This window comes from Saccostrea cucullata, unplaced genomic scaffold, assembly GCF_032062105.1.
Source record: "Saccostrea cucullata isolate Sc308-1 unplaced genomic scaffold, CSIRO_AGI_Scuc_v1 ctg216, whole genome shotgun sequence".
NCBI classification, from domain to species: domain Eukaryota; kingdom Metazoa; phylum Mollusca; class Bivalvia; order Ostreida; family Ostreidae; genus Saccostrea; species Saccostrea cuccullata.
In genome coordinates, this window is record NW_026929284.1 from 190,810 (window position 1) to 207,500 (window position 16,691).

The window sequence follows — 16,691 nt, forward strand, 5'->3', positions numbered from 1 at the left end:
GCCTAGCCTAAAAACAATGAAGGGCAGACAAGCTCATAAAGTGTCTTATTTTATTGTGTAGTGGACAGAAATATCTACTTATAATTAATCCCTTAATCTTTGAGCAAAGAAAACATTTAAAAATAAACAGACAGATAAATAAATAAATTATGTATTCCTAACCAACCATATTGCCTTTATGAAGATGCACCTCAATACACTATCATTGATAGTATCAGTATATTGGACTAGATCAGGCTATATACATCAGTGATGACAAGTTTGATTAATTTCGAAAATGGCATGCATTGAATTAAACTAATCAAGCTTTCAGTGAATATTTTTTTTTCAGTTGCTTTAAGAACATTTTGCAAAACTGTGGATAGATTTAGAAGAAAAACTTGCAGAACACCACCTCTAGTGATTCATATATACCCCCCCCCCCCCACGTTTAAGTCAGATATGGCATGTTTTTTGGTAAGTTTAGACTGCAGGCACCTGGCGATTACTAATTTTTCTTTTAATAAAAAAATATATCCCTTCTTAATAATAAACTAGGTAGGAGTATATTTTTTTTATTTAAAGAACAAGAGGTCCATGGGCGTTATAGGTCACCTGAGCATCATACAACAACTTTCAAATGATTGAATTTGGTTCATGTTTTAAGCTAGATGCTATGGCATTTACAATTTTGAAAGAGGCATCATTACTAATCATAACTATACACTTGGCAATTGCTTAGTTTGGTTATTTAATACTGGGCATAGGCAGGGTAGGGGAACAAAAAATGCATTTCAAGTAACCAGTAATATATTCAGCAATAATCAGAAGTGCCCCTACCACACATGAACCCCTGACCCTAGTTCCACACATTGCTCAATGTTTGAAAAGGCACACTTGCTTATCAAAAATGTTTGATAACCGTAATACCAAGGAGCAGATTTCAAACAATTCATTTTCAGTATATAAGTATACCCTCCTCTATGATACCCCTGACCCAGGGGCCTTGAAATTCATATATCTGGAAGAAGAGCCCTTGCACATCGTAACTATATATTAGGTAGTTCATCTGCTTATTACCCAGATGCAGAGAAAAAGATTTTCAAAGATGTAATGTATTTTCACTATATAATCATTATAGAGCCTCGCCCTAACATCAGAACCCCTGGCCCTGGGGCCATCAAATTCATAATTTTGGAAGAGGTACTCTTGCTCATCATAACTATGTGCTTAGTTTATTTAATACCCAGGAGCAGAGAAGATGATTTTTAAAAAATTAATGCATTTTCACTATATAATCAATATAGCCCCATCCTAGCACTAGAACCCCTGACTCTGGAGCCATAAAATTCACAATTTTAGTAGAGGCACTCTTGCTCATCATAACTATGTACTTAGTTAGTTTATTTTATACCCAGGAGCAGAGAAGAAGATTTTCAAAGAATTAATGTATTTTCACTATATACTCAATAGAGCCCCATGAATTTCACAATTTTGGAAGAGGCACTCTTGCTCATCATAACTATGTACTTAGTTAATTCATTTAATACCCAGGAGCAGAGAAGAAGATTTTCAAAGAAATAATGCATTTTCACTATATAATCAATATAGCCACGCCCTTGCACTAGAACTCCTGACCCTGGGGTCATGAATTTCATAATTTTGGTAGAGGACTCAATGCTCATTGCAGTCATGCCAAAAGTTTGACTGCTTGATGTCCAGAAGTAAAGAAGAAGATTTTTAAAGATTTCATTAATTTAAAAGGTTTTGGCCCCACCCCTCTGGCCTCATTTTGATAAATTTTGTTTATTATTGTAGTTCAAAAAGCTAGAAATATGACCATAATTGATAAAATATGAATGCTCCACCAAGCAATTATTACTTTTAAATGCAAAATAAAACACACCTCATTTCTTTATTCTAGATTAGGGCACATGAGGAATAGTAAGGTCAAGGTAAAAAAAAAAAAGGCTAAGATTAAAAATTATGATAAGGGTTAATAGTCTCTCATCAATTTTTATTGTTGTATAAACACAAAAAATAATAAAGTCAAAGGTCATTGGGAAGGTTAAGGTAAAAAGTTTGGACAGATGAATAGTTCTAACCAATATGCTTCAGATGTATTTCGATAATACATGTAATACATTGAATACTTTCTTTGAAACAAAGCAAAGTGCAAAATTAAAGAAAAGTAAGGTCACAGGTCAAGGTCAATTTTTTTAAGCAGTTGAATAGAACTCACTTATATATAACAGCTCATAAAATTTAACAAGAATATCAGGAATGGCTACTTTAAATCTCAGTTTAATGTAAATTTATGAAAAGTAAGGTTAAGAGACTTCTTATTTTCCCTAACCTTATTCATATGTGTAACTTTGGTTGCTAATTGAGGCCCCACCCTACCCCTATGACTTGAACAAACTCCCCACCCTTATAATTGTTTGAACTTGCAGTATAGAGAACCCAAGGAATGCTCCATCAAGACAAACAAATAATCTCAATAACTGGAAAGTAACTTGACTTTAAGTCATTTAATATATTGAAATTGTAGAAATAACATAATTTATGCACCATCTTTGGCCATTGTTGTTCGTGAATGTTACTGAATAAGTTAGCATAAGCTGAACTGATCACAGAATATGACATTATGCTGCTAATTGTCCATTGTTATTGTCGCTGATAGAGATACAGGTAGGCCAGATCGCGTGGAGGGTGTTCAGACAAAGCCACTTTTTCGTCATTGTAGATAACCCAGCGCCCCTCCTTCTTGATGTGACAGACATAGTGGCCGACCATTGTAGAGGTTCCCATGTGGCTGATAAATGCCACCAGTTTATACTCTGTAACGAAAACATAAAATGAATAAAGTGGCAGTTAGGAAATTCAATAAGGAAAAGTTTCAGAAGCTATTTGAATTATAAGTAAAAACACTAAGAAACAATGTTGAGTTTTTATCAGTTCAAATTTTATGAAAGTTTGTACCATTATGTTTATGTCTTGATTTTTAATCCATTACCAACACTTACTGCCTATAGACGTTTGATACATTGCCTATATGTAGACGTTTGATACATTGCCTATATGTAGACGTTTGATACATTGCCTATACGTAGACATTTGATACATTGTCTATATGTACACATTTGATACATTGCCTATATGTACACATTTGATACATTGCCTATATGTACACATTTGATACATTGCCTATATGTACACATTTGATACATTGCCTATATGTAGACGTTTGATACATTGCCTATATGTACATGTTTGATACATTGCCTATATGTACACATTTGATACATTGCCTATATGTAGACGTTTGATACATTGCCTATATGTAGACATTTGATACATTGCCTATATGTACACGTTTGATACATTGCCTATATGTACACGTTTGATACATTGCCTATATGTACACGTTTGATAATTGCGTATATGTACACGTTTGACACATTGCCTATATGTACACGTTTGACACATTGCCTATATGTACACGTTTGATACACTGCCTATATGTACACGTTTGATACACTGCGTATATGTAGACGTTTGATACATTGCCTATATGTAGACGTTTGATACATTGCCTATATGTAGACGTTTGATACATTGCATATAAGTAGGCGTTTGATACATTGCCTTTATGTAGACGTTTGATACATTGCCTATATGTAGACGTTTGATACATTGCCTATATGTAGACGTTTGATACATTGCCTATATGTAGACGTTTGATACATTGCCTATATGTAGACGTTTGATACACTGCCTATATGTAGACGTTTGATACATTGCCTATATGTAGACGTTTGATACATTGCCTATATGTAGACGTTTGATACATTGCCTATATGTAGACGTTTGATACATTGCCTATATGTAGACATTTGATACACTGCCTATATGTAGACATTTGATACATTGCCTATATGTAGACATTTGACTTACTGCCTTCCCCGTCCCTGTACGTTGTATTGGGTACCGTGTCTCCCCCAGCCTCTGTCTCCATAGGAGTGTCCAATTCATCAGTGTGGCTAAATATCCAATCTACTGCCCTCTCTACATTGTTATCCTTCAAAGAAACACATTCATGTCAAAATCTCCCATCATATACCTAGTGTTTTCCTTTTAATTCAAAGTAAAGGATTAGAGATGAATTGTAACAGGCTTTGAGCTGAGGTTTCTGTAGACCTCACAACAATTAAACTTTGATTTTTTAAAATTCAAAGTGGCAATTTGTCAATTGAAGTGGTCAATTTGGCCGGTAGCCGGTTCTTACGGAAAACCTGTATACCTAGTACAAAAGAATACGTAACTGGGTATTTACAACATTGTCACTTTTCAGGATTCTAATACATGTATGAGGATTACAAAGAAAAACACACACACACACACACACAAATATACACCTTTTGCTTGAAACTTGAATCGTAGTTCTAATATAATCATTAATCTTTGCATACATACAGTGTTTTTAAGAGCTTTGATGGCCTGGTCTCTATTAAACCCCATTGACATCACCATTCCTACTGCATCCTCATTGGGAACAAAACTTCCTGCTTTTGGTTTGCCACCAGGCGGAACAAACGGAGCGTTGAAATCTGTGTTAAAAAAACAGAAAATGAATTCTTACAGCATACATTTTCATCTGGACCTATAGTAAACATGTTTTACAAGTCTTTGTAATGGATTTCCATATCTAAACACATAATAATAGGCATATATGTCAGATTAGGTTTTATTATTTTGTATGGAATGAGCTTAGTACCTATCCTGATCTTCCATGTGTTCCATGACCCAGTTCCTGACCGACAATGATTATGCTTTTATTATTTTAATGACCTAAGTACCTACCCTGATCTTCCATGTGTTCCATGACCCAGTTCATGGCCGGCTCCACCCCGCTGTTGTTTGTATTGAACACAGCCTTCTTACAGGCCTCTATGGGAAACCCCATCTCTACCAGCTGGGCTACCACTACTTCATCTATCTGAACTTCTGAAAAGAACAACCATATGTAACTATAATGCTCAATATTTCTTAATCACTTTACATAAAGTACATATATAAAGTACAGATAATAGTGTTTTGCAAAATACATTCTCCAATTTTAAAATGATAACATTTTAAATACAGTAAAACAAACATGCTTATAGTAAATTGGTAATTGCTACGGTATTTTAGGCCATTCAAAGTTTTTTCTAGTGTAGCATCTCCTTGGACCTTTGTTTTTGACAATCCAAATTGGGGAAAAAAAACCCAGGATTTTTAAAAAGAATATTCTGCTAAAATCTTTGAAATCTGGCTATTTCTCTGATTATTTGTCTACAACATGTCATATTGGGTATATTTTAAGCATTTAATACTTTAATTTTGCTGAAGATTAATCCCTTGAATGAACTTATTTTTTGGGTCTCTGTTTTATTTTTTTTGATTTGTGTTTGTGTGTGATTTTTTTGTGAATAGGTAAGTAGAATTTTGAAAGCTGGGTAAGGCATTTAACAGAAAAAAACTGGCCTTATGCTGTCCTACCCTGTGGGGCCTCAGACAATTCCTACATTTTTTGAGATGCTGTAAGTGTTGCCTTAACCTGTAGGGCCCCAGACAATTCCTACATTTTGTGCAACAATATTAAAGTTGCCCTACCCTGTGGGCCTCAGACCTACACTTTGTGAGACACTATTAATATTTCTCTACCCTGAGGGCCCTCAGACAATTCCTACATTTTGTGAGACACTATTAAGGTAGAGATTGATAGCTTGTCAACAAAAAAACTACCCATTGAATTTTTCTGATTTTTTCATATGTTTGTGTTGAGTCCTTGTTCTAAATCATATCAAAAATTCAAGGCAGGTCATCGGGCTAGTTTTAGAGAAATTTGACAATTTTATTATAGCCTTCATCAACCACCGAAGAGCTGAAAAAGCAGGGTAAAATAATATAAGAATATGATATGAAAAGGGCTGTAAATTTTTTATTGCTATATCAATTATCATTTGTCTTATATGAATTCAAACAACTGTCTGTATGGATTAATATTTGACATCAATCTTAAATTTATCAAGCATTGTAAGCAAAAAAGAATCACATTTACCAAGATGCATGGTCAAATTAGGTTAAAATATTGCCTACTCATTGCACAAAGTCTCACAATTCTGCCTCCACTGTGAAAAAATTACCCATCAAATTTCTTTTTTTATTGCATATAATAGTTAGCCTATAAGTGTCTTAAATTTTAGAAAAAAATCATACTACATAATGGAGTTTAAATTCAACCTGGAACAAGTTTTTTATCTTACACCCTACCCTACCCCCTTCCTTTAGAAGAATGCAATTTTGAAGAATATGGTGATGAAGAGAGATTATCAAGAATTTATCAAAATATTTCACAGAAAATGAGTAAATTCTTTGCAATATTCTTCTTAATTACATTTTGTATCACAAAAACAATTTATACATGTAGACCTAGATATACGTTGTCCTTGTTGACCTTTTTGCACTTATATTAAAAAAGATAAGAAGTTTTCCCATTATCGTTCAAATTGATTTTCATAGATGGAATTAATCAAAATATTTCAAAGAAAATTAGTAAAATTCCAAGTAATATTCTTCTAAATTACATTCTATATCACAGAAAACAATTTATACATGTACACCTGGACACATGTTGCCCTGCTTGACCTTTTTGCACTTATATTAAAAAAGATAAGAACTTTCCTTGATATCATTCAAATTGACTTTGCAGATTTATTATACATATGATTCTTGGAAGAATTATCAATGACAATATTTTTTGACCAATTCTGTGCATAAGTAAACTGGTTTTATTATCCTCCTTTGACAACAATAGAATGATTAATTTCACTTTTCTTTAAACAATGCCTTTTTTAGTCCAAATACATGTACAACATACCGGGGGGGGGGGGGGGGGGGGGGGGGGGGGTAAATAAGAAAACCCAGTAATTATGAAGTTTTGAACACAGAATCAATCCATGGCATGTTATCCTTGTTTTAAAAATATTCAGCTAAAAATGTGTTATGTATTACACTGTTAAATGAAGACTGCCTGGTCATCAGTTGTCAGATATTTTACTCTAAAGCATGGTAAAAAAATGCTAAATACATGGTAATAAACTGCGGGGAAAATTGGGTGATTTGGTTATCAGTACATACATACAAAAATATTGTAATAATTTACCAAAAAAAACAAAAACAAAAAACAAAAAACAAAAACCAATGTATCAGAGGTAATAATTTGTAACTTTAAAGTATAGATTTTGCAAACAGTTAGAGGAATCCCACCATAACCTGTATGTGATACAGTACTGTACAATTTTGAAATTCATGATGTAGTTCAACAAAATAAAGTGAATACATTCAGTACATGTACGGTAATCATGGTAATAGGATAAACTTGCTATTTTGCTTTTTGTCTCGTTGGCTAACAAAGATCGATGTCAACATGTATGCATTTTTAACTGCCATCGTATGCAGCCAGTTGCGTCATGTTCAAGGATCCTGACAATTCCGTTGTTTTTAAATCAATACAACAAAGGCGTTCTTTCACAAGGATCTGCAGTGAGCAAAATTCATTCGGTATATTCTGATTTTGAAGCACGTCTTATGGTGTGATATGTCCGTTCCTCTTTACCGTCTCGTTCTGGTAGTTCTTTTTCTGTAAAGAACAAAATATTTTAATACAATAAGAGTGAAAATACATGTTCTACTTCTTTCTTACACTGCAAACATAGTATGACTATGTCTACATGAATACAAGACACTTTTGAGATAACTCTTTTATATAATGTCATGAATTTTTTTTAATTAAATGCATATAAAGTCAGCCTCATTAATCTGGGCACTTTTGCTCCCAAGGAAATTATTTGGATTAATGAACTGTCTTAATTAAACAAACTGGTGTATAAGGATAAAGATCAAATATTTTATTCTAAATGTAGGCCACATTCTAAGGCCAAGACCATGCGGTTAAAGGAAAATAAATAAACGTGAAATACAAAGACTCAGCACAAACTGTTCAAGAGTTAATACCAATGGATCAAGTTTTTGTGGAAATAAAAAAACTACATGTACCTGTCAGTGACACATCAGTGCATATACAACAATCAACCTAACTATTACATACATGTTAACTCTCCCGATTTAGGCGGGAGTCTACCGCTTTTTCACTCCATCTCCCGCCTACCGATTTAATTCAGAAATCTACCGCTTTTCTACGAAAGCTGCTTCTAAAGTATTTTTGGTTCGCTTGGGTATCCATTTTTGAAGCCACTCTCATAAAATCTCGCTAGATATCGCGTGATTTGACTCGGAATCATACAAACGCTTTTTTTGTACATAGATTTCAAGCACGGATTTGACAACGACAACAACATAAGACTACCAGTGATTACATTGGATACGATAAATTAATCAACATCCCTGCCATGAAAAAGGAGATACAGCTTTTAAGAATTAGATGAAAACATTTGACATCGTCTTTAAAAGCACAGAAAATCACAACTTTATCAATAAATTCAATAGAAATCATTCGATTGACCAAGCCATGTGGCACATCTCTACTTTCGTTTTCGATCATCGCGGGAAATCTGATTTATATAAGGAAAGATACGAACTTGCTTTAGATCTAGATTAAACCATGCCATCATTTGTTTTGTTTAAAAACTGAATTAACATTCAGAATTATTGCTTCAAGGCTATTTCAGCAAAGATCACTCTTCAAAAGGCTACGTAAAGCAGCCAATCCAAGCAAAATGATGAGCATGAAAAATATTTGAATTTGTACAATTAATGTCAAACTTAAGGTGTTTCTGTCTTCTTCTTTGCTGTTGATATTTAAGATTAATTAGTGTAGGTACCTAATTTCATTTAAGGCTTATAATATACATGTATATTACATGAAAGATATCGATAATCCAAGCGTTAAACAACACGCGCGCAATGCTACCGCTTTTGAGGTCTGAATCTCCCTCTTTTTCATCACAATAGGTTAACATGTATGCTATTATATGTGGAATTAAAATACTTTTGTTTTTACATCTTATTCCATTTTTTTTAATTCAGTTTTGTCCCTAATTACCTTTTTGATATAAATCCAATATTCTTTTGTAACACTGTAGATGACACTTGATTAGCCAAGGATCCTATATTTCCATGGGATCTGTAACATGATGAAAATAAAATAAAGTATTGTAAATAGCTTGATCTATTTAAAAAAAAGATATAGAATTTATTAACAATTTTGATTTATTTTGCAAATTTAGCTATGATAATGTGAAAAGGTCAATATTGTTAAAAAAACCATGTCAATTACAAGTTTTTTTTTAACAATACTGACTTCTTCATATTATCATACCAATTCTTTAGTGCTTTAGTTGAAACAATTTCATTCAAGTTAGAAAACATCTTTACATTTTACAATTATTTTGGTTATTAAGTTTTGAATTCAATTTACAACATGACTTTTTATATGTTTATACACAAATAATTAACCATATATGTATTTAAGTCAATAGAACACCTACATGTAAGTAGTGATGCAGGGATCCCCGGTTAGATTCTCAGTCCAGCCATACTGTTCCTCGTTTCCTGACACACAAGTATGCCACTTTATGTTCAGTTTGCTGTCGCAGATCTGGCTTGAACTTTCCTAAAATATTAATATGGTCTTCGAGAAATTATTGACTTCATTAAGAAAATGCTTCTATATGTATACAATAATACTGTATGTACATTATGGTGTTTAAATTAAAAATACAAGGACTAAAAATCATAAATTAAAATTTTTAATACATGTATTATAAAACACCTCCTGTTTACCACCCCCTTGAAAAAAATTTCTGGATTTTCCCTGATATACATGTACGTGCAAGTGTAAATTGAAAGAAAAAAATACAAACCAATGGCTATTTTGGAGTTAATGTAAAAAGCACCCTTGACATTCCTCTTTCCAGGTAACACTTGATTTGGTCACATTATTTCAGCAGAGAAAGCTGAATACACTGTCTAGTTCATAGCTTGCTTCACCTGTAGTATTAAATATTTCATTTATAATCTATGAATATGATATCTGTTTATAATCAGGGCCTTTTGAGCATAAAACAAATACATACATAAATTTATTACAGGTACATAAATATTACATAAGGATAAAAAAATAGTCTTTTTTCTTGCTACCCGACTGACCCTATTTTTTTGTCACTTGATCCTAAAGTTGTTTCTTTTTTTTTTTCAATGCAACTTTTTATAATTTGCTTGTCATTTCATCATTTCTATCCAAAGCAGAGAAAGTTTATACATTTCTGCATTTGAACAATTTAAGCAAATACCTTTCATTTTTTACCTATCCGGCCTTTATCATGTTCTGAGTCTGACACCAGAAATGTCCAGCTTTATTCTTCTTAGAAGTTACAGTCTGGTCATGAAATAAATTTTTATTTTTTCTAAATAAAACTATGACTTTAGGAAGGAAAAAAATCTATGAAGGTTATTGGTAATTGAAGCTAAATATACTGGTTGTACCAGACGTGCGTAAACAAACAGAATTGTACCCAAACAAACAAGCACCATGGTCATGATCGATATACTAAAGTCGTAAATATTCACCTTATGTATCTGACACGGACACAGCATACAAAAAATCTTTTCTGCAACAATTTTACTTCTTCCGTCATACAAATTAACATCTGTAGGGTCATGGTCTTTTAAATGTCTATACAGTCGATACCGGTGTACCCACCAGCTGCCCACGTGGTGCTGCAGCGGACACTGGACAAGGAGTAGTTTCACCAAAATTATGTTCATGTTCGGCTTCAGTATCACTTCTATTTTGATTCTCATGAAGATGCTTCAATGTCGAGAACCGTAAAGATTTAATACGTACGGTAACTTCGTTTTTTTAAGTTGAGGAAATTTCTCGATCGCTTCGTCGGCCATCTTGTAGCATAGACAATAATGTGTAAATGGAGACTTTTATTTGACGGCATTCCGGAATCCGGAAAAAAAGCACGTGCAATTATGCGAATTCTTCCTATCACGTGATTGCTATCGGTCTCTACCTTAATATTGCCTTACCCTGTGGGGCCTCAGCCTCCTGTGGGAGCTCCTCTTCTCCTGGCTGAAGACCTTTACCTCTTAATGATGAAAGGTCAAGGTTATCAGGAACATCAAGAGAAACATCTGCAAGTTACAGAGAACAAGAGGCCCATGGGCCACATCGCTCACCTGAGCACTAAGGGTAGGAAATAGTAGAAAATGGCTTTCTATTGTAAAGTTTAAATCCAAAAGTAGTCCCATGACAAATCATGGATTTGCTATTTTTAGAAAATGATTTTTAAAGAATTTTCCTATATATATCTTTAAAAACTTTGGTCAGCCATTTTGACCCCGCCCTACCCCATGGGGTCATGATTTGAACAAAATTGAATCTACACTACTTGAGCATGCTTCCATAAAAATATGATGAATTATGGCTTTGTCATTCTCGAGAAGAAGATGTTTAAAGATATTTCCTCTTTCTATTTAAAACTTTGTCAGCCATTTTGGCCCCGCCCTACCCCTAGGGGTCATGATTTGAACAAACTTGAATCTACACTACCTGAGCATGCTCCCATATAAATTTGATGAATTATGGCTTTGTCATTCTTGAGAAGAAGATTTTTAAAGAATTTTCCTCTATATTTCTATGTTAAATTTTGGTCGGCCATTTTGGCCCCGCCCTACCCCGGGGGGTCATGATTTGAACAAACTTGAAACTACGTACACTACCTGAGCATGCTTCCATATATATATGATAAATTATGGCTTTGTCCTTCTTGAGAAGAAGATTTTTAAAGAATTTTCCTATATATTTCTATTTAAAACTTTGGTTGGCCATTTTGGCCCCGCCCTACCCCCAGGGGTCATGATTTGAACAAACTTGAATCTACACTACCTGAACATGCTTCCATGTAAATATGATGAATTATGGCTTTGTCATTCTTGAGAAGAAGATTTTTAAAGAATTTTCCTATATATTTCTATGTAAAACTTTGGTCGGCCATTTTGGCCCCGCCCTACCCCCGGGGGACATGATTTGAACAAACTTGAATCTACACTACCTGAGCATGCTCCCATATAAATATGATGAATTATGGCTTTGTCATTCTTGAGAAGAAGATTTTTAAAGAATTTTCCTATATATTTCTATGTAAAACTTTGGTTGGCCATTTTGGCCCCGCCCTACCCCCGGGGGTCATGATTTGAACAAACTTGAATCTACACTACCTGAACATGCTTCCATGTAAATATGATGAATTATGGCTTTGTCATTCTTGAGAAGAAGATTTTTAAAGAATTTTCCTATATATTTCTATGTAAAACTTTGGTCGGCCATTTTGGCCCAGCCCTACCCCCGGGGGACATGATTTTAACAAACTTGAATCTACACTACCTGAGCATGCTCCCATATAAATATGATGAATTATGGCTTTGTCATTCTTGAGAAGAAGATTTTTAAAGAATTTTCCTATATATTTCTATGTTAAACTTTGGTCGGCCATTTTGGCCCCGCCCTACCCCCGGGGGTCATGATTTGAATCTACACTACCTGAGGATGTTTCCCCATAAGTTTCATCTTTCCTGGCACAGTGGTTCTTGAGAAGAAGATTTTTTAAATATGCCACCAAATTTTCATTAATTCCCAATTATCTCCCCTTGAATGAGGGCGTGGCCCTTCATTTGAACAAACTTGAATCCCCTTCCCCCAAGGATACTTTGTACCAAGTTTGGTTGAAATTGGCCCAGCGGTTCTTGAGAAGAAGTCGAAAATGTGAAAAGTTTACAGACAGACAGACAGACGGACAGACAGACAGACGGACAGACGGACAGACGGACGCCGGACAAAATGTGATCAGAAAAGCTCACTTGAGCCTTCGGCTCAGGTGAGCTAAAAAAAATATATGTACATACTTTATTCACCAAGGCACCAGCAGATAAACATTTTAAAATAAAAATTTTACTATATAAATTCAATAAAATCCAATGTCCAAAATGTTAATGTGTCTTCTGTATGTTTGACATAAAAAAATAACAAGATATACATGTATTGATATTATAACAGAATAAAGAATTACTTTACCTAACTTTTTAGGAACCCAATCATCCCCGATTGTGAATTTCTTTAAATGCACCATTAAATAATCAGGAAAGGAAGATAAGCGGGTAGACCTGAAAATAAAGAGTTAACTCAAGTATAAACTGGAAGTCTCTGACAAGTGAAGCTCTACTGATTTGTTCTTATATAAAGAAGGAGAAAAGCAGCAATGGCAACAACACACCAATAGACTTTGCTTAACTAAATATTTGATGCAGATATGAAATAAACTGTAGGTTTTTAAAGGTAAATTAAACTCCTAGTCATAAGATATCTACCAATTTACCAACCTGCATTCCCACCCACCACCCTTTCTAAAGTTCGGGGGTTTACTTAAACTGAATGGGAATAATGAGCTCCAATTTGGGGGAGATAACTTTAACTGAATCCCAATACTATCCTACTTTTAGTAAGGATTTTGCAACAGCATTACCCGGTAATCTATATCACTAAATAAACGGAACCTAACTGCATTTATAGGATATATGTATTGTAGTGCAATATAACAAGTAAAGTGGTACTTTTTTTATTAGGTCTTTCCACCTTTCTGTGGAAAGACCTATTGATTTCCTTCTGTTTCTTTTTTTCCTTTTTATTTTTTATTATTTTTCCGCCGTGTGATTTTGAGTTTCAAGATTTATTGTAAAGATTTTAAATTCATAAGAATGTACTCCGTAAAAGATTTTCGCAGTTGACCCTGCGTATATGAACTATGACCCCTTTCGGAGTTATTACCCCTTTCGCAAAAAAGCTTGTTATCGCTACTCCTCCAAAACCGTAAACCGTAGAGAAATGAAACCTTCACTAATGTCTTCGACTAATTTAGTAGACACTTCATTGATTCATTGCGAAAGTATTCATTGACCCCTTCAATAAGTTATTGCCCCTGGAAGTTTTAGAAATTTACAAATAATTAAAAATTTTCAAACCGAGAAAACGTAGAGACATGGGACCAACTGCATAAGATTCATTGACCTTTGGTCTTGAAATTTATGGAAAGGTCAAAGGTCAAGGTCATTCCAAAACTGAGAAATTTAGCTCTTTTTATATCTCTTTTGTCTTTAAACATATACTTAATGTCTATGCATCATTAATATGTACTCTTCAAACTGTTTCAAAGATTTCATTCTTGTCCCCTTAGATTGACTTCTTTAAAAGTTATTGCCCCTTGTGCGAAAAACCTTGTTATCGCTACTCCTCCTAAACCGTAGACCGTAGAGACATCAAACCTTTAATAATGTCTTAAGGGTTTTTAGGCCTAACTTCACTGTATAAGTGCAAAAGGATCTGATGGCCCCTTATATGAGTTATTGCCCTTTAACTTCTTTGTACTTACTATTAAACCTTATAACTTGAAAACTATAAGTGTTAGAAGCATAGGGTCAATTGCATTGTGACCCTTGACCTTTGACCTTGAATATTTTTTCAAGGTCAAAGGTCATTCATTTTTTTTTTATTTTAATTTTTCCTATGCTTTAAGAGAGTTTTGGTTTCTTTTTCATGGAATTTAATTTTTACGAGTCAGATATAAAACAAAGTTCAAAGAAGGTGGAAAGACCTCTTATTGTTCTGTGAACAATAAGTCTCCTAGTTTAATATTGAAATTTGACCAAAACTGTAGGAGGTGTTTTGAAAAATTGATAATGGACAGACAGATTGACAGATGGATGACACTTTACTAATGCATTTCTGAGAAGTTGAACTTAAAATTGTTATCCAACTGGCTGCTTAAAACAGTCAAATACATACAATACCTGACATTCTTTATAGTAGCATGTACAAACTGACAATAGAATGGATTAATGGTACATACTTTTTAGCAATGGTCTTCCCTTTGATTGCACTACTATAAAAGTCATCAACTGTTTCAAATGCAGCAAAACTCTGGATACATGCTGATAGAGGAATTTTGGGACGAACAATCTCTTTTGGGTCACTGCAATGTTACATACTTTCATGTTAAGCATAGTTCTAGCAGAGTAAATTATACATATATGTGGCTAATGCTCAGAAGTCTAACACTTTAAAAAAATTTTTTCATTAATTTTAATAGATCACAAAAAGGCCAGACAAATGATTTTAAGTATTGTCAATGTCGACATACCGTATAACGGGTAATTTTTACTGCTGTAAATTTTTACGAATTTAGGTCGAAATGAGGTGATTTAATTTTTTACAAATTGAGCATGTCCGTAAAAATTAAAATCATCGGAGGTGAAATTCCAGATCAACGTTTTAGCATTTTGAATTCATCAACATACAAATACATGTATTAAAAGTGTCTGGGCAACCCGATGTAAAAATAAAAAATGAAACTGTTCCCGTAGTTACGAGTGTCGATTCATTAAATGATGATGTGTTTATTCATCATTTATTGTTGCGTACCACGTGCCCATCTTCATTTTAATAGAAACAAAGAGAGACAACTCAAACCATCATGATTAAGTTGACAGAATTACAGCAGTGTATTAAAATGTCTTTTTTTTAATGGAAGCAAATAAAAAAGAAGAAAGGGTCAAAGTCTTGAAAAACGGATATAATTTGAACATTTCAGTCTGTAATAATTAAGCCACTATCAGAAATTATGCGTCTTGTAAAAGGAACCAGGTAATTGACGACGTTTGTATAATTTGTGCATTAATTAAGATTTACTTGTTTGATCCTAATTGATAATCAATTAAAAAGTTCCCTAAAATACCAACGGTTGTCAGACCAATTCTATAGCCTCCAGGTACTTAGCTTAATGATAGTTATAGCACTAAAATACCCTCATAATACGATGTTCAAAATTTAGACGAAACATTTCTTACTTCTGTGAAATTTTACGGATTTATAAAACTCGTAAAAATTAGTAAAAATTAGCAGCACGTAAAAAATACCCGTTATAGGGTAATTATCTCACTGTATTTTTTTGCCTTGAGCCTCTAATTCTAACTTCTTTGCCTCAAATAGGGCTACATCATCTGCAAAAAAAGATTTAATAAGTACACTTTTAAGAATGTAATGCACATACCAGCTTAACTAAAGATTATTGTGATACTGAAAAACAGAGCTCATTTGAAACAAGAGGCCCATGGGCCACATCGCTCACCTGAGAAGCTTTGACCATTCTGTTCTTTACCAGATTTCCCCCTTGTTATACATAATGCATCCCCACCCTACCCCACTGATCATAATTAAGACATTTTGAAATCTACACTACCCTATGAACTTTCCATGAGCACATGTTTCAGCTTTTTTGGCCCAGTGATTCCTGAGAAGAAGATTTTCAAAGATTTTTCCTATATATTTCTATGTAAAACTTTGATTCCATATAATGGACCCACCCTTCCCCCGGGGGTCATGATTCCTACAATTTAGAATTTACACTACCCAAGAATGCTTCCACATAAGCTTCACTTTTTCTGGCCCAGTGGTTCTTGAGAAGAAGATTTTCAAAGATTTTTCCTATATATTTCTATATAAAACTTTGATTCCCCATTGTTGCCCCGCCCTTCCCCCGGGGGTCATGATTTGAACAATTTAGAATCTACATTATACCAGGATGCTTCCA

At 33.9% G+C, this 16,691-nt stretch overlaps 1 protein-coding gene across 1 annotated transcript in view; it reads right to left on the reverse strand.

The window, feature by feature from the left end:
- Positions 1 to 2,484: 2,484 nt before the first annotated feature.
- The window catches only part of LOC134280303 (ubiquitin carboxyl-terminal hydrolase 5-like), a 23,159-nt gene continuing 8,952 nt past the window's right edge, over positions 2,485 to 16,691 (reverse strand). The window contains exons 13-20 of the mRNA XM_062762713.1: positions 16,041 to 16,101; positions 14,952 to 15,074; positions 13,124 to 13,212; positions 11,080 to 11,184; positions 4,843 to 4,986; positions 4,456 to 4,589; positions 3,937 to 4,060; positions 2,485 to 2,819 (exon numbers count right to left, since the gene is read on the reverse strand). Coding sequence (XP_062618697.1) covers positions 2,647 to 2,819; positions 3,937 to 4,060; positions 4,456 to 4,589; positions 4,843 to 4,986; positions 11,080 to 11,184; positions 13,124 to 13,212; positions 14,952 to 15,074; positions 16,041 to 16,101 — 953 coding nt within the window. The 3' untranslated portion in view covers positions 2,485 to 2,646. The remainder of the gene's footprint in view (positions 2,820 to 3,936; positions 4,061 to 4,455; positions 4,590 to 4,842; positions 4,987 to 11,079; positions 11,185 to 13,123; positions 13,213 to 14,951; positions 15,075 to 16,040; positions 16,102 to 16,691) is intronic.